The 24,080-nt window shown below is 35.8% G+C and overlaps 2 protein-coding genes and 1 long non-coding RNA gene across 7 annotated transcripts in view; 1 reads left to right on the top strand and 2 right to left on the bottom strand.

Annotated features, from left to right (window-relative positions):
* plcg1 (phospholipase C, gamma 1) overlaps positions 1-10,512 on the bottom strand; it is a 56,297-nt gene extending 45,785 nt beyond the window's left edge. For 2 of the 4 annotated variants that reach the window (XM_051879099.1, XM_051879100.1), the window contains exons 1-2: positions 10,280-10,512; positions 9,392-9,673 (exon numbers count right to left, since the gene is read on the bottom strand). In XM_051879099.1, the coding sequence (XP_051735059.1) occupies positions 9,392-9,608 (217 nt within the window). In that variant the 5' untranslated portion in view covers positions 9,609-9,673; positions 10,280-10,512. The remainder of the gene's footprint in view (positions 1-9,391; positions 9,674-10,279) is intronic. The other 2 variants (XM_051879097.1, XM_051879098.1) reach the window with 1 other exon arrangement.
* A 3,908-nt stretch (positions 10,513-14,420) lies between these two features.
* top1b (DNA topoisomerase Ib) overlaps positions 14,421-24,080 on the bottom strand; it is a 41,686-nt gene continuing 32,026 nt past the window's right edge. For both annotated transcript variants that reach the window (XM_051880258.1, XM_051880259.1), the window contains exons 14-21: positions 22,953-23,096; positions 20,726-20,911; positions 20,545-20,613; positions 17,365-17,479; positions 17,078-17,205; positions 16,847-16,941; positions 16,515-16,664; positions 14,421-16,043 (exon numbers count right to left, since the gene is read on the bottom strand). In XM_051880258.1, the coding sequence (XP_051736218.1) occupies positions 15,941-16,043; positions 16,515-16,664; positions 16,847-16,941; positions 17,078-17,205; positions 17,365-17,479; positions 20,545-20,613; positions 20,726-20,911; positions 22,953-23,096 (990 nt within the window). In that variant the 3' untranslated portion in view covers positions 14,421-15,940. The remainder of the gene's footprint in view (positions 16,044-16,514; positions 16,665-16,846; positions 16,942-17,077; positions 17,206-17,364; positions 17,480-20,544; positions 20,614-20,725; positions 20,912-22,952; positions 23,097-24,080) is intronic.
* Positions 17,487-22,990, top strand: LOC127505024 (uncharacterized). Its single transcript, XR_007927540.1, has 2 exons — positions 17,487-18,357; positions 20,754-22,990. It is a non-coding gene; the product is annotated as an uncharacterized LOC127505024 (long non-coding RNA).

Genomic DNA, 24,080 nt, shown 5'->3' with positions numbered 1-24,080 from the left:
CTGTTCGCATACTGTTTTTCGCATACTATATAGTAGAGAAGTATTCGATTTCAGATGCAGCTAAGTTACTAGAATAAACATCGTCACGTGTACCTTTCTTCTCACCGCCGCTTCCTGCTGATTTAGAGAACAATTTTTTCAGAGTCGGCCCCTGTCGTTTCAAAGAATAGAAAACCGTGAACGTGTCAAGTATAAACGTCTTGTCTGTTTGGGGAGATGCGCGCACAGTCAGCGGAGGCTCACGCTGCGGAGCCAGGTGAAAATATAAATCCAGCTTAATGGTACACAGAAGTCACGGTTCGGTACATACTTCAGTTTTGGAGTTACGGTTCGATTCGAGTTCGGTACAACAGGAAAAAGCAGCAAATCCCCAATGCTAGGTTTGTTTTCATTTATTTTGAACAGACAGTAGTGCAAATTACAGTTTGTTCCACCTAGCGGCATTTAGTTCCCTATTTGATACAGTACAGCCTCCTTTAGTGTATTAAGCACTAAGCAGTAAACAGAATTCACTCTTGCATTAGGTCATATTTTTTTTTAGGACTGATAAAACAAAAGGTATTTGGTCACAATCAGCTACAAAACTGAAAAACAACTCTGTGTTATAAAAGTACAAAATAAATAGAATAATGAAAACTAATCTCTGCATAAGTTTCATTTTTCTTTGCACATGAGAGTTCATTTACAAGCGGTGACAATGGCGGATGTACAAGTTCAATATTACGGTTTTGCAAGAAATCACGGAAAGATGAGTGAGAAGGAGAAAAAGAGCCTACTTCACGTATCCACGAGGATACAGCGAGTGAAGCGGCACCTGAGGCTTCCTATTTCCAGGACAAGCATATTTCATCACTGGACTGTAGTAGTGAGACTTACACGAGTCACGACACAAATCGGCGCAATGCCAAATGATTTTGTCTCATAATAGTGGAAACAACTTTAAAAGAGCAAGACATTATTCGAAACTGTAAAGGGTAAATTTTATTTGTGTACACTCACAATAACAAACAAAGTCAATTTTTATTTGTGTACACGCAAAATAAAAACAAACAAATGGGCCACATTGTGTTTTTGTAAAATAAAGAAAACAAACAAGATGGCACTTTCTGCCTTACCGGTTTTCTTTCTGTGAATCTTGTGGAGCGCGACACAATAATTAATCGAAACTCAGCGTATAGGCTATTAGCAAGCTCTTCTATGCCATCTGAACTCTTGTTTTGGGTTGGTGCATAGATCATCTCTTCTTCTGCTCTTTTACATGTTGTGGCGGTTAGCAAACAGCATTGCATTACTGCACATGCCCCCTTCTGGACTGGAGTGTGGATCGCCTGTGACTGACTGTATTTGTTACTTCAAACATATCTGTATTTCTGTACTACAACTGTACGGTTCGGGACAAATACAAGTACCGTTACACCCCTAGTAGTAAACTGATTACATGTAATTCAAATTCATAATGAGCTTTATTGGCAAGTATGCTTACACATACAAGGAATTTGTCTTAATGACAGAAGCTTCCAGCGCACAGACAGAATGACAGCGACAAGATAAAAGTAAAATAAGTGAATAAAAATAAATATACAAAATAGACAATTTTTGTACAGGTATGTTATATACAATGCAAGAGAATGTGAAGAAGAGGAATGATATGCTAAATAAATATGAGAAAGAAAAGAAAGAAACTTTTCTTGTGCCTGGCTGTTCTGTAGCGCTGACCAGACGGCAACAGTTCAAAGAGGAAGTGGCCTGGATGTGAGGGGTCCAGAGTGATTTGGCCAGCTCTTTTGCTCACTCTAGATGAGTACAGTTCTTGGAGAGTGGGAAGGGGTGTACCGAAGATTCTCCCAGCAGTCCGGACTATCCACAGTAGTCTTCTAATTAGAATATAATACATTTTAAAATACTCATAATCAGACTACTGTTACTTTGACTACATGTTATTCTCACAATGGGAGTAAATTAATCATAACTCATTGATTGTCGAAATACTATTGGGTAAATTGGCAGTGGGTGAAATTAAAATAAAGATGAAAATAAAAACAGACATTTCAAAGTACAATAACTGGCTGTAGAATTATGTGAACTTATGTTTCCTAAATATCTGCAAACATATTATGGTATTTTTATGCTTTAGTACAGTCAAAAAAAATTACATACAGCACCTTTAAGTTCACAGTTCTCTGATGTCAGTTAATTGTCACATGACATGCAGGTAAACAAAATATTTCATCTTTTTTAGTAAGTGTTTTATTTCGATTTTTTTTATTTTAAAATTATTTATTTTAATTGCAAACATTTTTATGAATTAATTAATAGCTTTTCATTAAACTCACAAACCCCTGCAGTTCCTTCATGAACCCCAGTCTTGGAAACCCTGACGTAATGTAATATTTAATGCACTTCATGTTGTTGATAAAGAATGAAATATATTTTCTTTTTCTTTGTATTTTTTTAAATCAATATGGTACAAGATTATCTTATTCAAATCAAAGTGATATGAGTTAGGTCAAAAGTAATCTAAAAGTAGTCAGATTATATAACCTTAAATGTGTAATGCAATGGATTACATTGCTAACTACAATTTTTTCATGTAATTTGTAATCAGTAACTGATTACAATTTGTATGTTATCTACCCAGCACTGGGAATAGGCTATATATTACGCCCATATATATTAAGGGCTTATTAGGGCCCCCAAGTATATATTTAAGTAGTTAAATTAATATAAATGTGCGATTAGTCGACTAATGTCTTAAATGAACGACTACCAGTTGACTATAAAAAGCTAGGAACACGCATTATCTTAAATTCAACAAATCTCAATTTTATCTTAAATTCATGTGGCAGTCACGTTCAATGCAGCTGAGAACCAAGTCATGGATTCATAAATGATTAGATTTAAAAAAATAAAAAAATAAATATTGATGCTAGCATCGATGCTTTTACATTCTTGTACCAATATTTTCAACACCCGCTTCTCGCTCCAGGCAAACCCCCTTCCCACTCCACTTCCAGTCAGCATCACACAAATAGTCTGGAACCACATACAAATGTAGTGATATTAGCAGCATAACATCCCAGTGCTGCCGATATACTCTATCAGCACATCAAAACATTACTGAACAATTTTTCATGAACCAGTCGTTTTTCTAGAAATGTAACTTCACTGTAATCAGGAGAACATCACAAGTTAGGAATCCTTATCAGTTCATTTCAAACATCTTGTTTGACCAAGATGTTTGATAAAAGGCCTGAAAAGCCAATCAAATCGTGTTATCAAAGCTGACGTGCTGGACTTAATGAACAGTCTATGACATACCTCCTTTTTAACAGTCTATGACATACCTCCTTTTTTGGCAAATTCCCAACATTATGGGGGAAAAGGTGTTGTTTCTTTGGTTACATTTTTGGATAACAGGAACCCAGATTTGACAGTTCCATTCCCGAAACCAGCCAGTGATCTCAAAAAAATGCAAGTGATCAGACTCTGCAGCAGTCCACAGCCCGCACGAACAACTGAATGTTAAATAATCACCCAAACTAGCAAACTATCTCTACGTTTGCACAAAGGAATAGTAGAAAACAGTCTGATGGATATTTTTAGAAAGGTGAACTGACTGAAATAGCACTTGTTCTTTATGACACTGACCATCCTTCATTTTACATTGTGATTTATTTTCTACATTAAATACAAAGGCTACATGCATGCAGGTAAAGTTATGTTTATTTTAAGAAAAAAAAAAAAAAACATTATTTACTCAGTTTGGATCTACAGAAAGTATCTTGCTTCTTGACATTTAAGTAGATTTTCCCTTGTAATTTCAGTATTTTCTCATCTTTTAATGATATTTTTAGTGCATCAACATAACCTGATACAAAGCATAGCTTTCTGTTTTTTTTTGCATCACAAACTGCATTTAAAGTCACTTATTCAAAATCCTCAGGTACATCAATGAGTAAGCAGACTTACAGCGTCATTTTGGTTGACGGACATTGACAAACTGTCCTTTAAAAGTACTGAGCGCATTATTAGGTTAATTAAAAAACGTCCTTGAGGCCAATAAATAAACATTTGTACTAATTAAGTTACTAATTAAGTGCCAAAATTTCCATTGCTCCTGCTATAGTCTCAATTTTTAAATCACAAAAGGTTTAGTGAACATAGCTATGAAACTTGAAAGGTACAATGACCTCTCTCAAAGAAATTTGATTTCTCACGTCATAAATTCATTAAAACAATCTGATCTTTTGATTTGCATTGGAGCTGCACGATTCTGGATAAACTGAGAATCACTTTTTTTTTTTTTTAAATAGAGATCATGATTCTCCCACGATTCTGAATAGACAACTAAACAAAACAGTCTATTTAAAAAATATTATTAATTTGAAGTAAAGTTTGTTTGTTTTTTAATAGGTTTGAATGAATGATTCAATGTAGGGCTCGACATTAACTTTTTTGCTCACCAGCCACTGTGGCTAGTGGTTTTCGAAAGTTACTAGCTGCTCAGAATTTTTACATCAATACCATAGGGGGAAAACTTCCATGCAGATATGTTTATTATTATCTCATAGTTTGGCAGCAGGTATATTGGCTGCTGTCACTTTAAGACCTGAAGCACGAATCCATTATACTGTTACACATATTTTCTTTCTCAACTGTCATTCACTTAAAACATAAGTGATTTGTTTACGTGAATACTCGCCTAGACTGGCATTTTGACATCATTTTGTACGTATTTGACTGTTAAAGCCCAATAAGCAGCAAAAAAGAACTCAATTTAGTACTGAGAGGTGGCTTTATGTGCGCACACTTCGGGTGTGAGCACAGAATCTGCAGGAATGATTAAAATTACGCACAATATGCGCAATCCCACACCGAAATTCAAGCCCTGTAACATTAACAATATTCATCCGGAGCAAATGAAACGAGCGAGTGAGGGGAGGCGAGTTTGTGTTTTAACTCGCTGTCGGATAGATGTCAGAGCGAGAAAGCACAGCTGGTATCGTGTATCTATTCTGCAGAAAATGAGTATTGAAAGCGTTTCAGATATTTCAGTATTGATTTGTATCAAAAAAAAAAAAAAAAATCTGTATTTTTGACAACACTACATTGCGCTTATTTTATTATTTCAGATGCCTTTTTAAAAGACTACAAATGAAAAATCTATATATTATCTAAAATTCAACCCACGAAAGTAGCCAGTAGGAGTGACTGCGTTACACGCCACTGCTGAAATCCACCCGGGTTGGCGGGTGTTAATGTCAAGCCCTGATTTAATGACTCATAGACTCGCTCAAGACTTCACTTGTTTCATTACTGGATGAATCAGTTTAAAAAAATAAATAAAAAAAAAAAAAAATAATAATAATAATAATAATAATCTCTTGAATGAATTATTCAATGACAAATACATTTTTAACAGTAACTTTGTCACCATCTACTGGTGTAACAATGTAATTGATACAATCTTTATTTGAAGAGTCAAGTTACTTTCAAAAAGGTGATTTATTCTATCTTAATCACTACCGTAGATGTCAATGTGTATATCCGAACTATATTCCAGTACTTCTATGATCATTTAAATTATTGTAAGACAGAAATAATGATACTGTGTGGTAGAGCCGTGCAATTAATCGATTGATTTTCGATTTCAATTTTAGCTTCCAACGATTATGAAAACAAGATAATCGACGTAAAACAATTATTGTGTCACATTTACTTACATTAGTTGACCTAGTAATAGTTTTTGCTGAAGTATCGATAATTGTGAAATTTCACTGATATTTAAAATGACAAAAATATCAATCTTTTAACGATTAACCGTGCAGCTCTAGTTGAAGTAACTTTAATTTGTAAACTATTTAATTCACCAAATTCCATTAAAATGTGAATTACCACGTTTATTTATTATACAAACACATACCAGTCACCCCTAAATCCAAGTGTGGCTATCTTCAGGTCGGAGTAATGCCGTAAGGCCTTTACAGTTGACGGCGAAAACTGCCTGCTAGGGTGTAGGGTAGGGTTAGGGGTTCGTTTCTGTATACCTTTCAACACAGCCTTTACGATCTGCAGCTATCTCAGTCTCCCTAAATCAGACTTTGACTAACGTTTAAACTCAAGTACACTTCTTTGGGTCAAGTCTAATACCACTAAAACCTTTAAAGACAACTTTCTGACCCAAATCCACACAAATTAGTTGAGTAAGTTTCTGTTTAAAGATGTTTTCTGATAAACTGATCTCATCAGAATTTACAAGAACAAAGTACTTGTATAATCACCCAAAATATGACCTCAGCAGGGCCAGATAGTAGTGTCCATATTTGCTCCATCTGTTTCTTTTTATATGATAAAGTCGGAGAGTACAAACACAACAGTCTTGCGGAGGAAGCCCCTCTCTAAGGCAAACACACACACACACACACACACACACACACACACACACACACACACACAGAGGACAAAGGCAGTTGGCCTGAGATAGGAGCTCAGGCTGGGTGCAAGAGAACCGCTTGACAATTCCAAACAGGGCAGCAGGAAACACAAGACTGCACGGCACAACCAAGAGTCTTCCTGTCTCACAAACACACAACAGAAAGAACGCAGAGAGTTGTGCACACACACACCTTAAGAGACTTCTGCCACGAGAACATCCAAAAACAATCCATCAAAACATCACATTTGAAACTCACAGGCACTTCTCGAAACCTGATTCATAAGCGCAATTTGTCCCAACAAGCGACTTTAACATTAGTTACAGGACAAAATGCACAGTGAGCTTTATTAATGGCTGATTCTGTGATAATCGAGCATGAACTCTTGGTCAGAGTGAATTAGGTTAGGAGTTGTGGGAAAGCTTTGGTGTGGATCCAGCCTGGCTTACAAACCAACCGAAACATTTCGTAACTGAGCTTATCTGACTCGCTGATAAGAGCAATGCACTGATAGTCAGACAAAAATAAAGGAGAATATATGAGTACAATCACTTGAGCATACATACCAAACCAAGCACGTCATGCTTGACATATGCAAGTTCGTCACCTCTACGCATGAATTATACATTCATATTTGACAAAACAGAACATGCAATAAATGGTTTCAACTGACCCATGAAGTTAAACAGCATTCCAAAACATCTCTCCTTTTATAATGCCAACTTGCAAAGAAAGAAGCAATTTCTAAAGACCTGCCACCTGTATCCCTAACATTGCGTCATCAACAGATGACAAACAAAAAACATGAAGATATGGGCAAAACATTACATGAAGTCTGAGAAGATAAAAATACATGTAAATTACTATATTACTATTAGGATAACAATTCCAAAACTAAGTTGGGAATTACCTTTGAAAAACAATATATTTGTGACAAACATGCAATTAATATAAAGCAAACGGAATGGCCACAATGGTTACCAAAATTTTCCCAATTAAAAATACAACACGCATATTGCCAACCTCCCATCCCTTTTAACAAGTAATACAGCGAAAATATTGTTTCACAGAACATAAGTTACAACAGGTAAACATATCAACAATTCACACTTTACCGTGACCAAAAATTATGCTAGAGCAGCAATATGTAAAATTTGTATGGCTGAAGTATCGAGAGCTGGCTCATGGCAGAAGAACTTTACAATGACCCCCTGAACAGAATACAAAGTTTAGTTACCCAATTACACAAATTTAATATATATATATATATATATATATATATATATATATATATATATATATATATATTTTTTTTTTTTTTTTTTTTTTTTTTTTTTTATAACCAAAAATGTATCTCTGTGCATCAGTACTTTTGACCAATGAATTTATGATTACTGGTTACAGATTTTTTAAAATAAGTTTGTGGAGACTGCACTCACTGTAAATAATTTCAAATGCATTAAAGGGTTAGTTCACCCAAAAATGAAATTTCTGTCATTAATTACTCACCCTCATGTCGTTCCACAGCCGTAACACCTTCATTCATCTTCAGAACACAAATTAAGGTTGAACCACTGTAGTCACATGAACTGTTTTAAATATGTCTTTAGTACCTTTCAGGGCATTGAAAAATGAAATGATCTTGCTGGCAATGCAGGCCTTACTGAGCCATCGGATTTTATCAAAAATACCCTCATTTGTGTTCTGAAGATGAACGAAGGTCTTACAGGTGTGGAAAAACATGAGGGTGAGTAAATAATGACTGAATTTTCATTTTTGGGTGAACTAACCCTTTAAATATATTAAAGCGAAGCATATCTATCAAAACTGATATTCTCTAAAGCCAAGAATTTTCTTTTTTTCCCAAAATAATGTTTTAGGATGTTATGGATTTCCCTTAATTTTTCAGAGCTGGAAGCCACAATTTTTAATTCTTTAGCCTGATCTCATACATTTCTGAGCACATAAAGCAACAAACTTCCTATGACGATGAAAGTTCTTACCAAGAGAGAAAATAGGCAAACATATGCTTCATAACACTTAATTAAGGTCAATTAAATCCATCCACAACTAAATATCGATTACTTGAACAACCTCACATACCAAACATGAAATCTGTTTATTATATCATTACATACAGTGGCCATACTATATCAGACTACGTCTGATTTAAGAAAGTCACATTTAACTTCAGACACGCAATTACACCACGGTGAGGCTCATTGGGTGTTTTTTTTTTCTTTTCTGTTTAGTGTGGCTGGTGCATCCGGAGCAAAGCGCAGCTGTGTGTAAGACATCCCGCCGCAGGAAAACAGCAGCACAGATGGGCCTGCCCTACAATCAGACCCAAGACGAGCAGTACACTAATGTTAAACGTGTTAGCACACAAGCCATAACCTACTGCTTGCCCAAAACAATAGTAATATATAGTAACTATACATATCCAGAACGACTCAATTCAGTCCAAATGAAAATCATTAAGAACTACTTTAAAAGCAAACAAAGAGGCAGAGCTGAAGACGCATCTTGAGGTCGTTAGAACCAAAATTATTATACTCGAAGCGAAGATCAAAATAAGTACCTATACAGAAGCCATACATACATAATGTGTACCAGTCAAAACCCTGTCATTTTCCACCAAGAATAAACGGTTGAATAAGCAAATGAAGGTCTTGACATACAGAAAATGTTGGCAGTGCAGGTTTGTGTAACTCATGTAGTTGCGTAGTCATTATGTTTCATTGAATAAACCTAATGCGCTTTTATAAATATAGCATCAACCACTTTAAAGGGAAATACTATTAAGTATAAATAGCTAATGGCTGTGGGGACCAAAACCGTGGTTATGATATATGCAAATACCACACCAAGTACCCTTTTCTGAACCCATAATGCCAAGCACTGATTTACCATCCACCAATCTTGAGTTAAACACCCAGAAGCAAGGCGTAACTTACTTTCGCCCTCGATTTTATCCGTTCCTCTGGTCCAGATAATCTGTCTGGTCTCAAGCTTGACTTGAAATGTCCTTCTCTCTGGTCTTTGAGACTTTTTGGAGTAAAAGAGCGTCAGTACAGTGCCCAACTCTAGATCCCGGTAGAGATTGTTCACCTCGGTGTCGCTCAGCGTCCAGGGTACAGGTCCATTGGAGGAGAAACCCACGGTTGCAGCCATTTCCCCTGTTTGTTCTTCAGTTCCTTTCAGAATAATTCACAGCCTCCCGGGCCTGAGGAGGACACCTACGAAAAAAAAGAAAGAAAATGTGCATCAGAAAAATCACAAAACAACATTATGGCATAGTAGCAGCAGTGTACGCACTATATACATCGGTTATGAAAACACACACAGAGGCCTGCTGTATGATGCATCCACATGTGTCCATTTAAATTGGAATTATTGGCCTTTTTGGTGGTTATATAGACAGATTATAGACTATAGAAATAGTCATATTGTAAACACAACTGAATATGTCTTGATAATCAGTGCATAAAAGTGCATGTACTATATTATTTTATTAACATATACATGAACAGCAAATCATTATCCCTCAAATGTATACCTTAACTCTTGTATGTTTATGTAGATTAGAGAGATTGAGTTGATCTTATCTGGTACTATTTAATTAGCCTAAATAAAGCAAATAAAAATCACTTTATACTGATGCAACCAATGCAAACAAACAAACAAAAATATCACTGATTCTCTATTATTAACAATATCAAAAACTGTACATTCTTAAATTGTTTTAATATCAGACTACACATAAGAAAGGAAGATCGGAACATCTATTTTGTTTCTAATGATGATGATGATGATAATAATAACACAGGTTTGTTTTGTCTTACCGTGTATGGATGCAGCTGGCTCTCTGGCACTCAATAAAAGCAGAAACACAACGTCCAGTCTGTCCGCAATCTCAGCTGCGCTCATGTCGTCCTCTGCTCATGATCAGACGCGAGTTTGGCGGATCTGAGCGGCGGCCGCGACGGTGTGATCGAGCCGAATGTGAGATCTGCTTTCCGCCATGAGTTGATGTGCGAAAGCCCTTCCCCCATCAGCCGATCCCTACAGTACACCGAGAGCGCACGGCCTCTTAAAGACACAGCGCCGCACTTTAACCACCGCTGTGCGTGGAATGGAACACTAGTGCGCACTGTGCGCTGTGCACTGCCTACTTTTTTGTAAAACAGTATGCATTGTGGCTGTTTGAAACAGCATACTGTACTACAATACCACACTTACTATTGCTGCAATATATACTGTGAATACTATTCACAGAATTTGAATTTTTTGTATAAATTGTAACCTGTGCTGAATTCGGAACTGCATACTAGCATACTACTTTTACTATTTCTGCCATAGAAAGATATGGTACATATATACATATGGTAGTACGAGTAGTGCACCTCTGCACTTCATTTCTCTCAACATGTGGACAGGAGAGCTGTCAGTCAGTAAATGTGAAAAAGTAACTTGCTTTATTTATTTGAAAAAGTAAGAGATGTTTTGCTGTAAATTGAAAAAGTAATGCATTACTTTACTAGTTACTTGAAAAAGTAATCTGATTACATAGCTCAAGTTACTTGTAATGCATTACCCCCAACACTGATACTGCATAATATTTTACAATGTAGTTTTAAATAGTATGCTATTTGGAATAGCATACTACTGAAATACCACATTTACACTTCCTGCAATACATGTCTACCATGCACAAGATTTGAATTCTCTGTATGAACTGGATACTCAGGTGACCTAGTGTTTGGCATGCAATACTAGCATACTGTTTACTATATACTACACAGTATGCACTATGTACTGCCTACTATGCATGTGAAATAGTATGCAGTATATGTTCAGCCTATACAGTATTTGTTCAGTATGTATTGTGTACTGCCTACTATTTTTTTTTTATTTTTTTTTCTGATATGTAACAGTGTGTAGTATGGCTATGTACAGATAGGAATACTATTCAGTAAGTAGGCTACTGTATAGAACACAGTTAAAAATGTTAAATTAAACTATGCACTATAGAATAAGTAATGTTTCAAATAGTAGTATACTACATTGTTGTCACACAAGCTTATTACATATTGAATAATTATTATCTTAGAAAATTATCATCTTTTTTGATAGTCTGATCAAGACTGAGTCAAAATACAAGAGACACAGCATTTTCTACTTATTCCCATATTTACAGTATATCAAACCAGGGTTTGAAATGAACACCCGCTGAATGAGAACAGGTTGGCTTTTTTGCTGGATGTCAATGGAGGAGAGGCTTTACTCTGACTTTTATACAGTAACAGCTGATGACTTTATGAATTGACAGCCTGTCCACTAATCTTCAATGTATTTACCATTAAATATTCATTTCAAGGGAGCTATATTTGGAAGTTACAAAATACAATTAAATAAATGCTGTTTTATAAGAGAAGTCACCATTATGTTTTTATTTATATTTTATTTCAAATGTAATAATAAATTGGTCATTCCTACAGTTTGGTGTATCAGGTTTGAAAAAAAATGTTTTTACAAATTCTTTTTCTTTTCTTTTTTTTTCTTTTTTGTCTGTCGATCAGAAAACACATCAGTCAAGCTCAGACCTCAAGTTCAAATATAATCTAATAATTCTGATCAAATATTCCATGGGAACATATAGGAAATTTGTCCACTCTGTTACATTACATTTTTACAATACAAAGTATAAAAGGTTGGACCTTTTAAGCTAATTAAGCCCATTACTAGGTAGGAAAGAACAACGTGCTAGTAGAAGACTAGCATGTAGGAGAAATTTTAATAGCGCTATAACATTTATTTAAAAATAAATAAATAAAACATTTTCATGTCCAGTGTAAATTGACACAACAGGGTGGACATGTTATGTTTTACACTATTAGTTTAGTCTTCTAAAAACCAAGAAAAGAGATAAACGTTTATGATTAATACTTTGTTCTTGGAGTTGCTTTCCCTCTAAGGAAATGATGTCATGTCTAGCAAGTCATGTGATTTAGGGCATATACATAAGATGTAAGAGGGTGAACTGGAGTTTGAGGGACAAACAAGTTGAACTGTTTTACACAAAATATTACAATATATATATATATATATATATATATATATATAAATATAGTCAAAGAGAATAAGTAAATTTGCACATTTAATTGCAATCTAAATTGCTCATTTAGAAATATATAACTAACTTTTATTTCAAAGTGAATTTGTCAAATGCAGTATTTATGTAGGAATGACCCAAATATATTTAAATCTGCAGCGATTTTGATATTCTAGTTTATTTCTGATATTTTTGTTTTGCCTAGTAGAAGTTCTGAATGGCCAGTAACTTGAGCAGGGTATATACAGGAATCATGGAGTTAAATTTAATACCTTTTAAGACCTTTTTTAAGAGTTTTTCCATACATTTTGAGACCTCATCGCCACTTCAAGTTTAAGCAAAGATACAAAGGTTTCAGGTTTTTCTGGTATCAGTAGTTTTCAGGTATACAGAAACTGAATGAAGTAACATAAGCTATTAAAACAACACTGCATAATGTTCACAAGATTAATCATTATTAATTATTAAGTAAGTTACAAAAGCTATTTCATCAGGAGTAGTGAGTGATTTCCTTGTCTTTTGTTGTTTGATTAACATTAAAAACACACAGACAACAGGAATGCAAGGGCTGCTGTCTCTTTAAGACATAATGCATGGATCAGTACACTGACACTGAACACATGCGCTCTTTCTCGAGTGTATAAGTTCACTTAATAACCGACTATGTTTGCTAGGATACTCGCCAAGACGGGCATGTTGACGATTTTTGTGTGAATTTATCCATTCAAGCGCAAGACTTGAAAAAGAACTCAATGTTTGCACACTGTACACGCGCTTCCACGTGCGCGCTTCGGATGAGTGCACAAATCTTCTCACAGCGCGCGTGTAAGTTCTCTTTCACGCCTTGCGCTCGAATGTTTAAATTAGCCAGGCTTAAATGAGTTTAGTTTAAAGGCAGATAACAATGTGTTCTGTTCAGGTCTCACCTGTGCTCGCGCGCTATCAACATTCGGATGATGACGGCGTAAATGACTGCTCATATAGAGCATACAGCACTCGCATTGAACAAAGTTTAGGGGAAGCCAGAATGCGTATCCATCGACAGAAACATACATTAGCCTAATTCTGTCTGTTTTATTTATTTTCAACAAACCATATTATAGATGCGTATGCGTTGTCAGATATGAGATGAACCGAGGTGCAAGTGTGTGCACGGTTGGATTTTTTACTGAGAACCGTTACACCCCTAGTTCCAACTCCTTATCCTCCAACCATTTGCACGAAAACTTCTATTTTCCCATTAGTCAACGATGTTGCTTAACAACCGAGCGTGAAAGGACCTGTGCTAGCAGTCAGTCAGTGAGCGCGGTAACAGATGACATCAAATCTAGCGGGATTCTATAAATAAACTAAACAGAGTCACACTATTCGCCTACGCAATGATTAAATTCAGGTAAACTTCAGCATACAACCTCTTTGGACAAATATACATAATGAAGATTATACAAAATGTAATACCTTGGAAATGGCTTTTAAGACTTTTTAATACTTTTTAAGGGCCTTAATTTTCTCTAAATTGATTTATCAACTTTTAATACTTTTTAAGACCCCGCGGACACCCTGTTGAGAATTTAGTAGCAAATTGGCTGGTGAGTGAAAAAGGTTCATTTCAAGAGAAATTACTTATTGTTTTCACCTGGCTAATAGATTTGTGATTCTGAAACACTTAAAACCATAACCTTATTTTTTTTTGTAGTTTTCTCACAGAACAGCACAGTTCTGCAAATCAAAACTGCTGTGCAGTATAGTCACAGTATAGACACATGCAATTGCACAATGCCCTCATAGGAAGAGGTTATAAACCAAAGCCACAGGTGCAGATTGCTACCTTCACGGTACATTCACATGATCAAAGCACAAGACACGAAGGATGTGACCTTAAAACCTTTATTCTAGGTTTACAAGGCTAAATAAATGAATGTTTCAACAAGAAAAAACCCTCTTTAGCTGAAGATATTTTCTGTATATTTACTGCAGGTATATATAAATCTGTCTTTTTTTGCTACATATTTCTCAAATATTGTCAGCAAAAATACTAACCAGTGGCACTTCTTTGGGCATTTGAATTCAGTTCAACTTCCTGCATTCAAGACCCAATATCATTTCAGTTCCATTCTGGCTTTACATTTACATTTCGCTGTATCATGAATGGTCACGACACTGTAAACAACGTCTATATGCATCAAAAGGACTTAAAAAATAAAGCTTAAACTAAACCTGTTAATGTACGATTACGCTGTCAATAATTACACTGAATACACGACCTTCACAAAAGGACTGTGTAAACTGTTGATGTCTTACTACACTAATGCGAAGCAAAATCAACATTAAAGCTTACATTGTTATACTGCCCAATAAATTATAGAAAAATGAGGATTCGTTTTTTGGTGTGATTAATCTTGCATACAATGTTTACAAAAATGTCTGACCTCTGTCTTTGAATGAAACACATTTTTAAACTTAGGGTAAAGATAGATAAAATGTTCAAAAAGACTAACTCCTTCTCATATCTATGCTCTTACAGGACTTTACATTACCTAACAGACATTTTTCCATTGACAGTGCATTTCATGGACCTTTTCTGTATCATTTATGGATTCATCATTAAGGATTTACCAACTGGAATAAAAAAAGCTTTATATATTTATATTAGCTTAATGTAACTAGTACTGCATCATATAAATAACTTATTTTCATGAGAAACTGTTATGCCACAGAAAAGGCACAGAAATTAAATGACATAATGAAAAGGACAGACAAGGCTAAACAGGATACACAGGAATAATCAGTATAATGAAAAGCGACACATTCTTTTGCTAAAATACAGCTCTTTACACACATTTAAAAACAAAATGTACATCCCTGATAGAAATAACACAACTAAATTAAAAATGCAAAAATAACAAGTAAGACATTCACATTTGGTTGCATTGCCTCATCATGACATTCATGCCTCTTGATTGTTTTTCATTATATATGCCATCTAAAACATGTATTTACATGATTTTTCATTTCGCATTTCTTATTTTACTTAAGGACTATTAAAAATTCTTTCAAAATATACAATTCATCAATATATCTGAAGGCTAAAAACAAAGGATGCTAAAACTGAATGCATGGTATGAAACATTAGCAGCCTTTCTTGAGTAAAGGCGTGGTGTTCAGCAAGGCTCAGTAATGGGCCCTCTTTTGTTTTCAAATAGCCTTGTCTGGGTTGAACAAATAACCACTTAACTAATGTGTGGCCTTGTTTGAGAGAAACTATCGGCTTGTGTTTTAATTTAACTTCATCTATCCTTAATTGACCAAATCACAAACAAATAGATGATTCAATTGCGAAAAACACCTTTTACAAACAATTCATCAAAATAGCAAGAATATAAAATAAACTCTAAAACTCAAAGTCCTCGTCTGCCATGTCGATAGCCCAGGCAAACTTTTCTCGCTGTGTTTTGTTGTATATCTTCTCAATGGGGACTCCCCATTTTTTGCACCTGTGGACAGAAGAAAGTAGTAAACAAGATATCATGGCTAAAGAAAATCTCCTTCACAGAAGCACATTTAGCATGGGTAAAGGTCAAAGGGATATTCTTCCACGCTTTCCAAAACAACTGGTGAACGGGGCTATTGTGTCATAGTAGGGAGTTTTTCCAAAAATAAGCCAAGAGGTGGGCTGATGACAGTACACAGAGGCAGAAGTTTGGTTCAGGCACAGACCCGTCTCGGGGCTATACCGCCACTATTCCCACCCACGGACATTACAAACAAGAGGAAAACTGCCGGAGCCCTATTGTTCCTGCCTGCATGTTTTTCCCCTCGAAAGGAATTAGAAGGGATATAAGCAACCTATTTCTACACTAGTATTTTTCTCACAAATACTAAAGCAAAAGGTAGACTACTAGAATCAAGTCCAACCTGGCAAAGTCACAATGAACTCACACAGAGACGCCATCTATTTCTCTTACCAGGCAACTGAGATACGTGGGTCCAGGTAGTTGAGTTTAGATGTGCCTAATGCAATCTGTTTATTCTCCTCACGGTCTGTGGCCTGAACCTCCAGCTTCATAAGCTGTTCAGATATCCTCTGCACTGCTTTCTTCTTCATCTCCACTGCCCTTAATGCAAAACACATAAATGTTTATCAGAGAAAACATGCATGGCTCTGATATAACATTCCTCTATTTCATTACCTATTTTTTATTACCTGTGTTAAAACGTATTGGATCAGTTTCCAGTTCAATTCAATTAAATGAAAACAAAAGAATTAAGAACTGACTGCCAATCAAAGCTTGCTTACTTTTTACTTTTCTCATCGCGAAGCCTCTTGGCGTCGGCTTTGGCTGCTTTATGTTCCTTCTTGGCAGCAGAGAGCTGTTTCTTTTTCTCGTCTATCTACAAAACAATATAATATCGTTACACAAAAGGTTTCCTTTTACTGATAACAGCAAACTAGTCGGTAATACTTTAGATTAGCATCCAATTCTGTGACCCAGAAATCATATTACTCATGAGTTTGAATCACTCTAACCTTGGTCTGCAAATTCTGCATGGATTTCTCAAAGGTTTTCGGTGGTGCCCTCTGGTGGTTACAGAGAAGAGCCACAGCTCGGTTCGCTCTGTTATATGAGAGGATCTTCTCAGGGATGTTCTCATCAGCTGTAATATTAAGGATAAAGGGGACTTGAAGTAATTTAATTCATTTAAAACAAAATACCATCTTTAAATAGCGAAACTGCTAAATTTTTGAGATATTCTCAAATAATTCATGAAGTACACAGACATGGACAAGAGGAGAGAGAGGAGAGGCAGACTCACGACTGGTGAGTTCTTTGAGTTGTTGTTGGAGGGTAATGGACGCGTTGTAAGTGCGAAACACTTTCGCAGTCAACCCATCCATCAACTCCTGGAGATGTTTATTCAGAATTGATGTCTAAAGAACAGAGCAAATATTAACCCTATAAAGCTACTGTGTCATATCTGATACACAAATTTCTGAGGCCTCTAAATTATCAACATGATCAAAACTTTGCTGAAAAACCTGTTCTACAATCTACTATATTCTTTCTGTTGTCTGATTGATAGTTTGTACTTTTTAGTAAGTAAAAAGCCTTTTAGTGTATTTATGTTGGCTTGGGAAAGCCAACATATTGATATTCTACTTTAACATATTATTATTATATTTCTTCTGAGACTAAATTTTCTGACTGCTACTCCTCCTAGAGCTTTAATGCTACAAGCCCCAAAGTCTCCACAGTCCTTGGCTCTAATATGTAGTTAGTTGCTAGATCTTTTTAGACCGATCAGAGTTACAGTATTTGAATAATTTATCAAAGTTAATTTTTTTTCCCATTGACTTCCTTTCATTTGATGAAAATGCACCTCCAGAGGAGCAGTTCCGCCCAATATAGTTCCGCCAACATAAATCATTCGCTCATGCATTCACTTTCGATTTCGTCAGTTCGTCATTTCTGTTTTAAAGCTTGTCAGTTTGAACCATTCTAGCGACTGTATTAATATACAAGCAATTGAAAACATGAGATACTTTTAGAGCTTAAAAGATGTTTAGTGTGATAAATAGAGATGCGCTCACGAGTCTCATGTAACCCAGGCAGCGGCCGCGAGGCTGCTGCTCTCAGAGCACGAGACGCTCATGCATTCGGGCAGATGAGAGAAAAATAGAGAGACAACTGCACGGAGCGATGAAAACGTTAATATAGAGTGAAAAGTGATTAAATACGACTGAAAGATCAGATTTCTGAACGGATGCGACAATGGGAAGAAGCTTTGCACGTCTTACACCTTGTATGGGTAAGTTTATCCCTGTTCTATTCGCTCATATTGTAGCAGACAAGCCCTTACTTTCGTTTTTGTCCTCACTATATTCGTCATTTGCATGCATTTTTTAACCTTGATAAATAACACATTCCAGCGATTTGACAAGATTCGATCACAAGAACGCATTAAAGAGGTACATTTAGATTTTGGATGAGGTTTTGAGTGACACAGAGACGGCTCACGTCTTTAATGAATTTCGCGCTCCGAAGCTCGTCAATTCTCGCTTTATCATGTCCAAAATACATGGCAAAACTCTTTCAAGCCAGCACAAGAACGCATCAAAGAGCTTCTTTGTTTGAATGCTTATGTGTATAACTGTGTTACTGTGTTCATGATGTGTGGCATCTGTGCACAGATTTGTCCATTAAAGAGGCGCGTCGTGACGCCGGCGCCGCTGTCAGCTTGAGCAGATGAGACAGAGACAGAGAGAGAGCTGCACAGAGCGATTTCCACAAACCCTCTGTGAGAAAACGTTAATATAGAGTGAAAAGCCATCTACAATATCAGTATTGCTCGAGTGATTGCATAATTTACACAGTTTATTGAACAGGTTAGTTGATCGCCTGATACGATGTTACACACACACACATTCAAAAAGTTGACAAGCCGCGCCGCGCCTCTTAAAGGGGCCGTGACTTCATTTCCCTCATAGATATGTTCAAGCAGATATTTAATCTTCTGAATGAAGACTACATTTCAAAACTCACGTGTAAGCAAATGCTGTTGCCAGTCCCAAACACTGACAGTGAAAACAGCATGCATTTTTGTATTACTGATATATAATACTGTTAAATGCCCTTTTAATTATTGCCGCATTATTTTCCATGTTGGGATTTTTTTTTTTAGTATTTGTAATTATTATGACAAAATGTTTAAATAAACCTTGAAATATAACAACATAAATTACAGTTATTATTTATTGGTAGGTTAACTAAGGTTATACTAGTAAGCTACTATAATTGACTAATCAGAAAATAATAGATCTTCAATGACTATACTTGTAGATACATGCAGCTATTTTTTTTTTTTTTAAATATAAGTACAATGTAAAAACATGTACACAATAATTATGTACACAATGATTAATTTAAATGTTAGTACTTGGTAGTTTAAGACACCTAATAGAAAGTCGGGCCAAAAAATAATAGATAGAAAAATTTATATATCCATCGATCCATCGTTTGTTACAGCTCTAAATACAAGAAGTCCTTTATTTATTTATTTTTTTTTTTGTGGCGGGGCCACCTCCAGAACACGGAACAGACATGTGCGTTGGCTCTTTTGACTTGGGCGGCCCATCAAGGCTTTCCCAAGCCAACATCAAAGTTTGTTTACGAACTTTATCTTCTAGTTGTAAACATGTCCCCCTTCAGGTCGTGGTTCACATGTCTTTTTTGCTGTAAAATCTTTACTGATTTTTATAAATTAAACATAAAATTAACTTTTATATTTTTAGCAATATTTCAAGATGAACACTTACTGGACTGAAGCAACTTACTTGATAATCCATACATCATTTTTTAGAAAATTAATGTTCAAATGTGAGAATGTTTCAAATATGATCATCAGGCTTTTGAGGAAGATTTATTTGTTCAGCTCTCAGTCATCATTGTATTGCACTGCAATGTATGTTTTAAAACTACAATAAATACTAAAGAGCTTCGATCATAAAACTAAGCTTTTAAATATCAACTAAGACAATATAGAGATATAGAGTGACGACTGATATTTATATGCATTTTATGTATCTGCTATACTGTTATGAAGATCTCATTGATTTACATCACAAGCTATCAGAATTTCATCTTACTTTTTGTCCATATAAATATCAGCAACTGCCACAAATTGTGTATGTATTTTTGCTCAGTTTGGGCCTCTGAATAAAACTGAGGTGTTTTTTCCTCTTCGAGTATATATGTATATTCTCACTGTATATATGAGCCATAAAAGCCTGATGTATCAAATATGATACTCAACAAAAAAACACATGTAAACTTTCTTTTTAAATATTTTGTCTAAAGGTTCAATAAACTGTTACATTTAAAAAAAATTGATTTTTCAGACTATAATTTCATATGTCAGGCTTTACAGGGTTAAACAAGATGCACACCAGAAATGATTATGTTCATGGTGAAATGTACTGTAGTATGGAGGTCTTACATTGAGCCGGTCAAACAGGTCGTCTTCTGACTGCTTGTTTTCAAGGAATAACTGTAGGTTTTTAAAGACCTAACACAACAAAAATGATATATATTTATTAGTTATAAATATTGAACAACATTCTCTCCCTTCCCATAATCCAGAATTGCCCTCATTTACATATCAGCAATGTCTCTCTCACTCTTTTCTCCACTGGGATTTTGTTGTAGTAACGGATGGAGTCTTTTCCCAGGAAGTCGAACTCCACCACGTAGTCCTGTCCATCCAGCTGAGGGTATAGTTTGATGTGCTCCACGCGCAGAGAGCAGCAGCCCACCGTATCGGCCGTCTCTCCCTCATCCTTCTCATTACCAGCCCTCAGTGCCAACTACACACCAAACACACACACAGCACACACCAAGAGTCACAGAAGGCCTTTTTCATAGAAATCTTAGCAAAAACATTCATTTATTTCTAGAGGATGGAAAATGTTCTAAAAATTATGATGCCAGAAACGATGCAAGGAACTTTAATAATTAAAGTTAAAGTAACCATGAAATCAAAATAGACATTTCTTATTTTTTTATGGAATATTGCAGTGTTTATTCTAAATGATTTATCAGTGCACAACATTATTTTAATTCATGTCCCTTTTAATCTTGAATCAGAATAACTTCCTGACAGAATAATCAAAGAAGAACAACTGATATAATCAAAATCAGAACAACTTTACTGGCATGAGTGCGGGGCAACCTGTCACTCACATGAGATCCACCAATAGCAAACCACAACCATCCAATCAATTCCTCATGGATAAAATCCAGCCCCGCCCTACATTTGTTCTTGTTCCAGAAGCTGTTTCACTCGGATATACGCCACAACAGGGAAGAAAAGAATATCGCAACTTCTGTTTCATGGTGACTGTAAACATTATATGTTAAATCATTAGTTCTCAACTGGATGGTTGAAGGTCTGTTCTGACGAGTTGCAAACAACAACAAAAAAAACTATGCTAAATGCAACTCACCATATTTAGGATGGAAAAATAAGTTTATCTCACTTTTATCAAAGGTAGAGGATCTTTTGTTGTTGATCTATAGCAAAATGTACAACAAATAAATGCACTAGGAAGAAGTGATTAGACAGATATCAACAAAAAATGTTTTGATGAATTACTGGCTGCAGATATCAATGTTATTTTTTATTATTATAATTAATAATATTTTAATAAAAAATATAATTATTTTAACTTAATAAAATTATTATTTTAATTAACATTAACCTACTTTAACAATATTAAGGAATTTGTCAATGTGAAACAAACATCTGTGTTACATCACCAGCTGGAGTGCCCCATGATCTCCATCAGAGGGCACTCCCCTCCAGACTCCTTTGCTATCTCATCATGAACTACATTTCCCATAACTCCTTGCCTGGACTCATTATGATTTGATTACTTCCACCTGTGTGTCATTTGATTATTAACTTTGGCCTATATAAGCTCTGTAGCTGTATCTCATTTTGAAGGATGCGTCCTCCGGAGGTTGCATTCGAAGGTTGCATACGTCATTGAGGCTGTATCATTTCAGAAAAGTAAGTAAGATACACCGAATGCGACCTTCGAATGCGCCCTTCTTTCGCAGGAATTCGGAGGATGCATGAGGTGTATCCTTCGCTGCTGCAGATAGCCCACAATTCTTTGTGTCACTGTTAACAACCGTCATTAATTTTCATTCATTTAACTGTTGTGAGAGCGCAATGAGTACTACGTGTTGGCATAGCAATGTGATACTTCCTGTTTCCTTTCCTGCCCATGTGTCCTACGAAGGTCTCGTTTAATTCTGGTTAAGGATACTCCGTATCCCACATCCTTCACAGGATGCGTCCTCTGGAGGATGCAGCCTTCAAAATGAAATGAAATGAGACCGCTTGTGTTTCCAATCACACTTTGTAAAGTCTTGTTTGTGTTACCACTGCATTTCTGATCGTGGTTTGGTTTCATATTCTATGATTTTGATCATCTGTCTGTTTTCTGAATTGCCTTGTTTTCCTGTGTCTTGGTTCTTGTTTGATGTTTTGATTATTTACCCTGTGTTTTTGACCCTTGATCCTGAATAAAGCTGCATTTGGATCTCCTAACTGTGTTTCAGGGCAGTTCGTAACAATTTGATTAAGGCAATTTTGTTTACTAATAACTGGTTTTGTGTTGGGACACCAAGTGGATCCTGACTCCTGAAATAAAACCAACTGAGGACCACTGTTAAATATTTTAAGTATTTATAGGATATGTCCAATATATCTTACTTTAATGAGGATTCACTATTGCAATTTTGTTTGCAGAAGCTTTCCTTAACAGATGAACAGATACTTTTTAAAAGTAATGATTTAAACAGCTGATCACAATCAGAATGTGTGTAATGAAGTGAGACCTTGTCAATGAAATAAAGTGCCACGGCTCTCTGTCTGATCCTCATCTCTTTACTCCTCCAGTCCTCACGGTACTGTGCTCGGATCCGCTCCACACATTTCTTCAGCCGGCGTGCCGTCTCGTACTTTTGCCAGTCCTTCTCTCCCTGAGACACACACAAAATTGCTTGCCTTAAGTTTCATTTTTACTGCAGCGAACTGGTTCATTTCAATGAACTGATTCCACAATTCATTTGAGTCACTCAAAAAATGCCATAATATGTTTTTCACACTACTGTTCAAAAAATTTTGGGTCAGTAAGATTTTTGAAAAGTCTCTTATGCTCACCAAAGCTGCATTTATTAAAAAAATGAGTAAAAACAGAAATATTATTACATTATTATTTCAATTTAAAATAACTGTTTTGAACTATGTAAATATATTGTAAAATGTCATTTATTCCTGTGATCAAAGCTTGATGATCATTACTCCAGTATTCAGTGATCCTTCAAAAGTCATTCTAAAGCTGGGTTCAACTATATAATTCTGGCCATGATTTGGCTGTCAGAGACAAATGTTGAGATTCCTAAAAGATTCCTCTGATCCTGGGCTAAAATCTGAAGTCTCTGATCGTTAGTTTGACATATTCGCCGACAGTGATTAATGACCATTGCGATCAAATCTTACCTCAGACAAAATTCAGGCAATGTCAGAAGATTTGATGCACAGTCCTGCAGTGTGGCTTCTCTTACGACAACCATCAAATCAAAAAACCAATAGGAGCGCAGAACCTGATGACGCAGTTAGTGAGACAACAAACCACCATTTGTTCTACGCGTCATAGTTTTTTTCCCTCGTTTTTCTTTTCAAGACAAGCCATGATCAAATTTAACTCTAAAGATTGCTAGCCAACATTTCTATCCCGCATGTAAATGCAGCTCACAGTCACTGAATGTGTCACTTATTGATGATGTAAAACTCCGGACAAGTCTTCTTGACTGCCGTACAGTCTGACAAGCAACAACTGTAAAGGACTATAAATCGTACAGTGTGCACCTGGTTTAATATGCCGATTTGATGCTCAAGAAACATTTTTTATTTTCATCAGTTGAAAACAGTTGTGCTGCTTTATATTTTTCTGGAAACTGTCT

The sequence above is a fragment of the Ctenopharyngodon idella genome, chromosome 22 (genome assembly GCF_019924925.1).
Source record: "Ctenopharyngodon idella isolate HZGC_01 chromosome 22, HZGC01, whole genome shotgun sequence".
NCBI lineage: Eukaryota > Metazoa > Chordata > Actinopteri > Cypriniformes > Xenocyprididae > Ctenopharyngodon > Ctenopharyngodon idella.
Note: the sequence above shows the minus strand (reverse complement) of the source record. Positions and strands in the feature narration are given on the sequence as shown.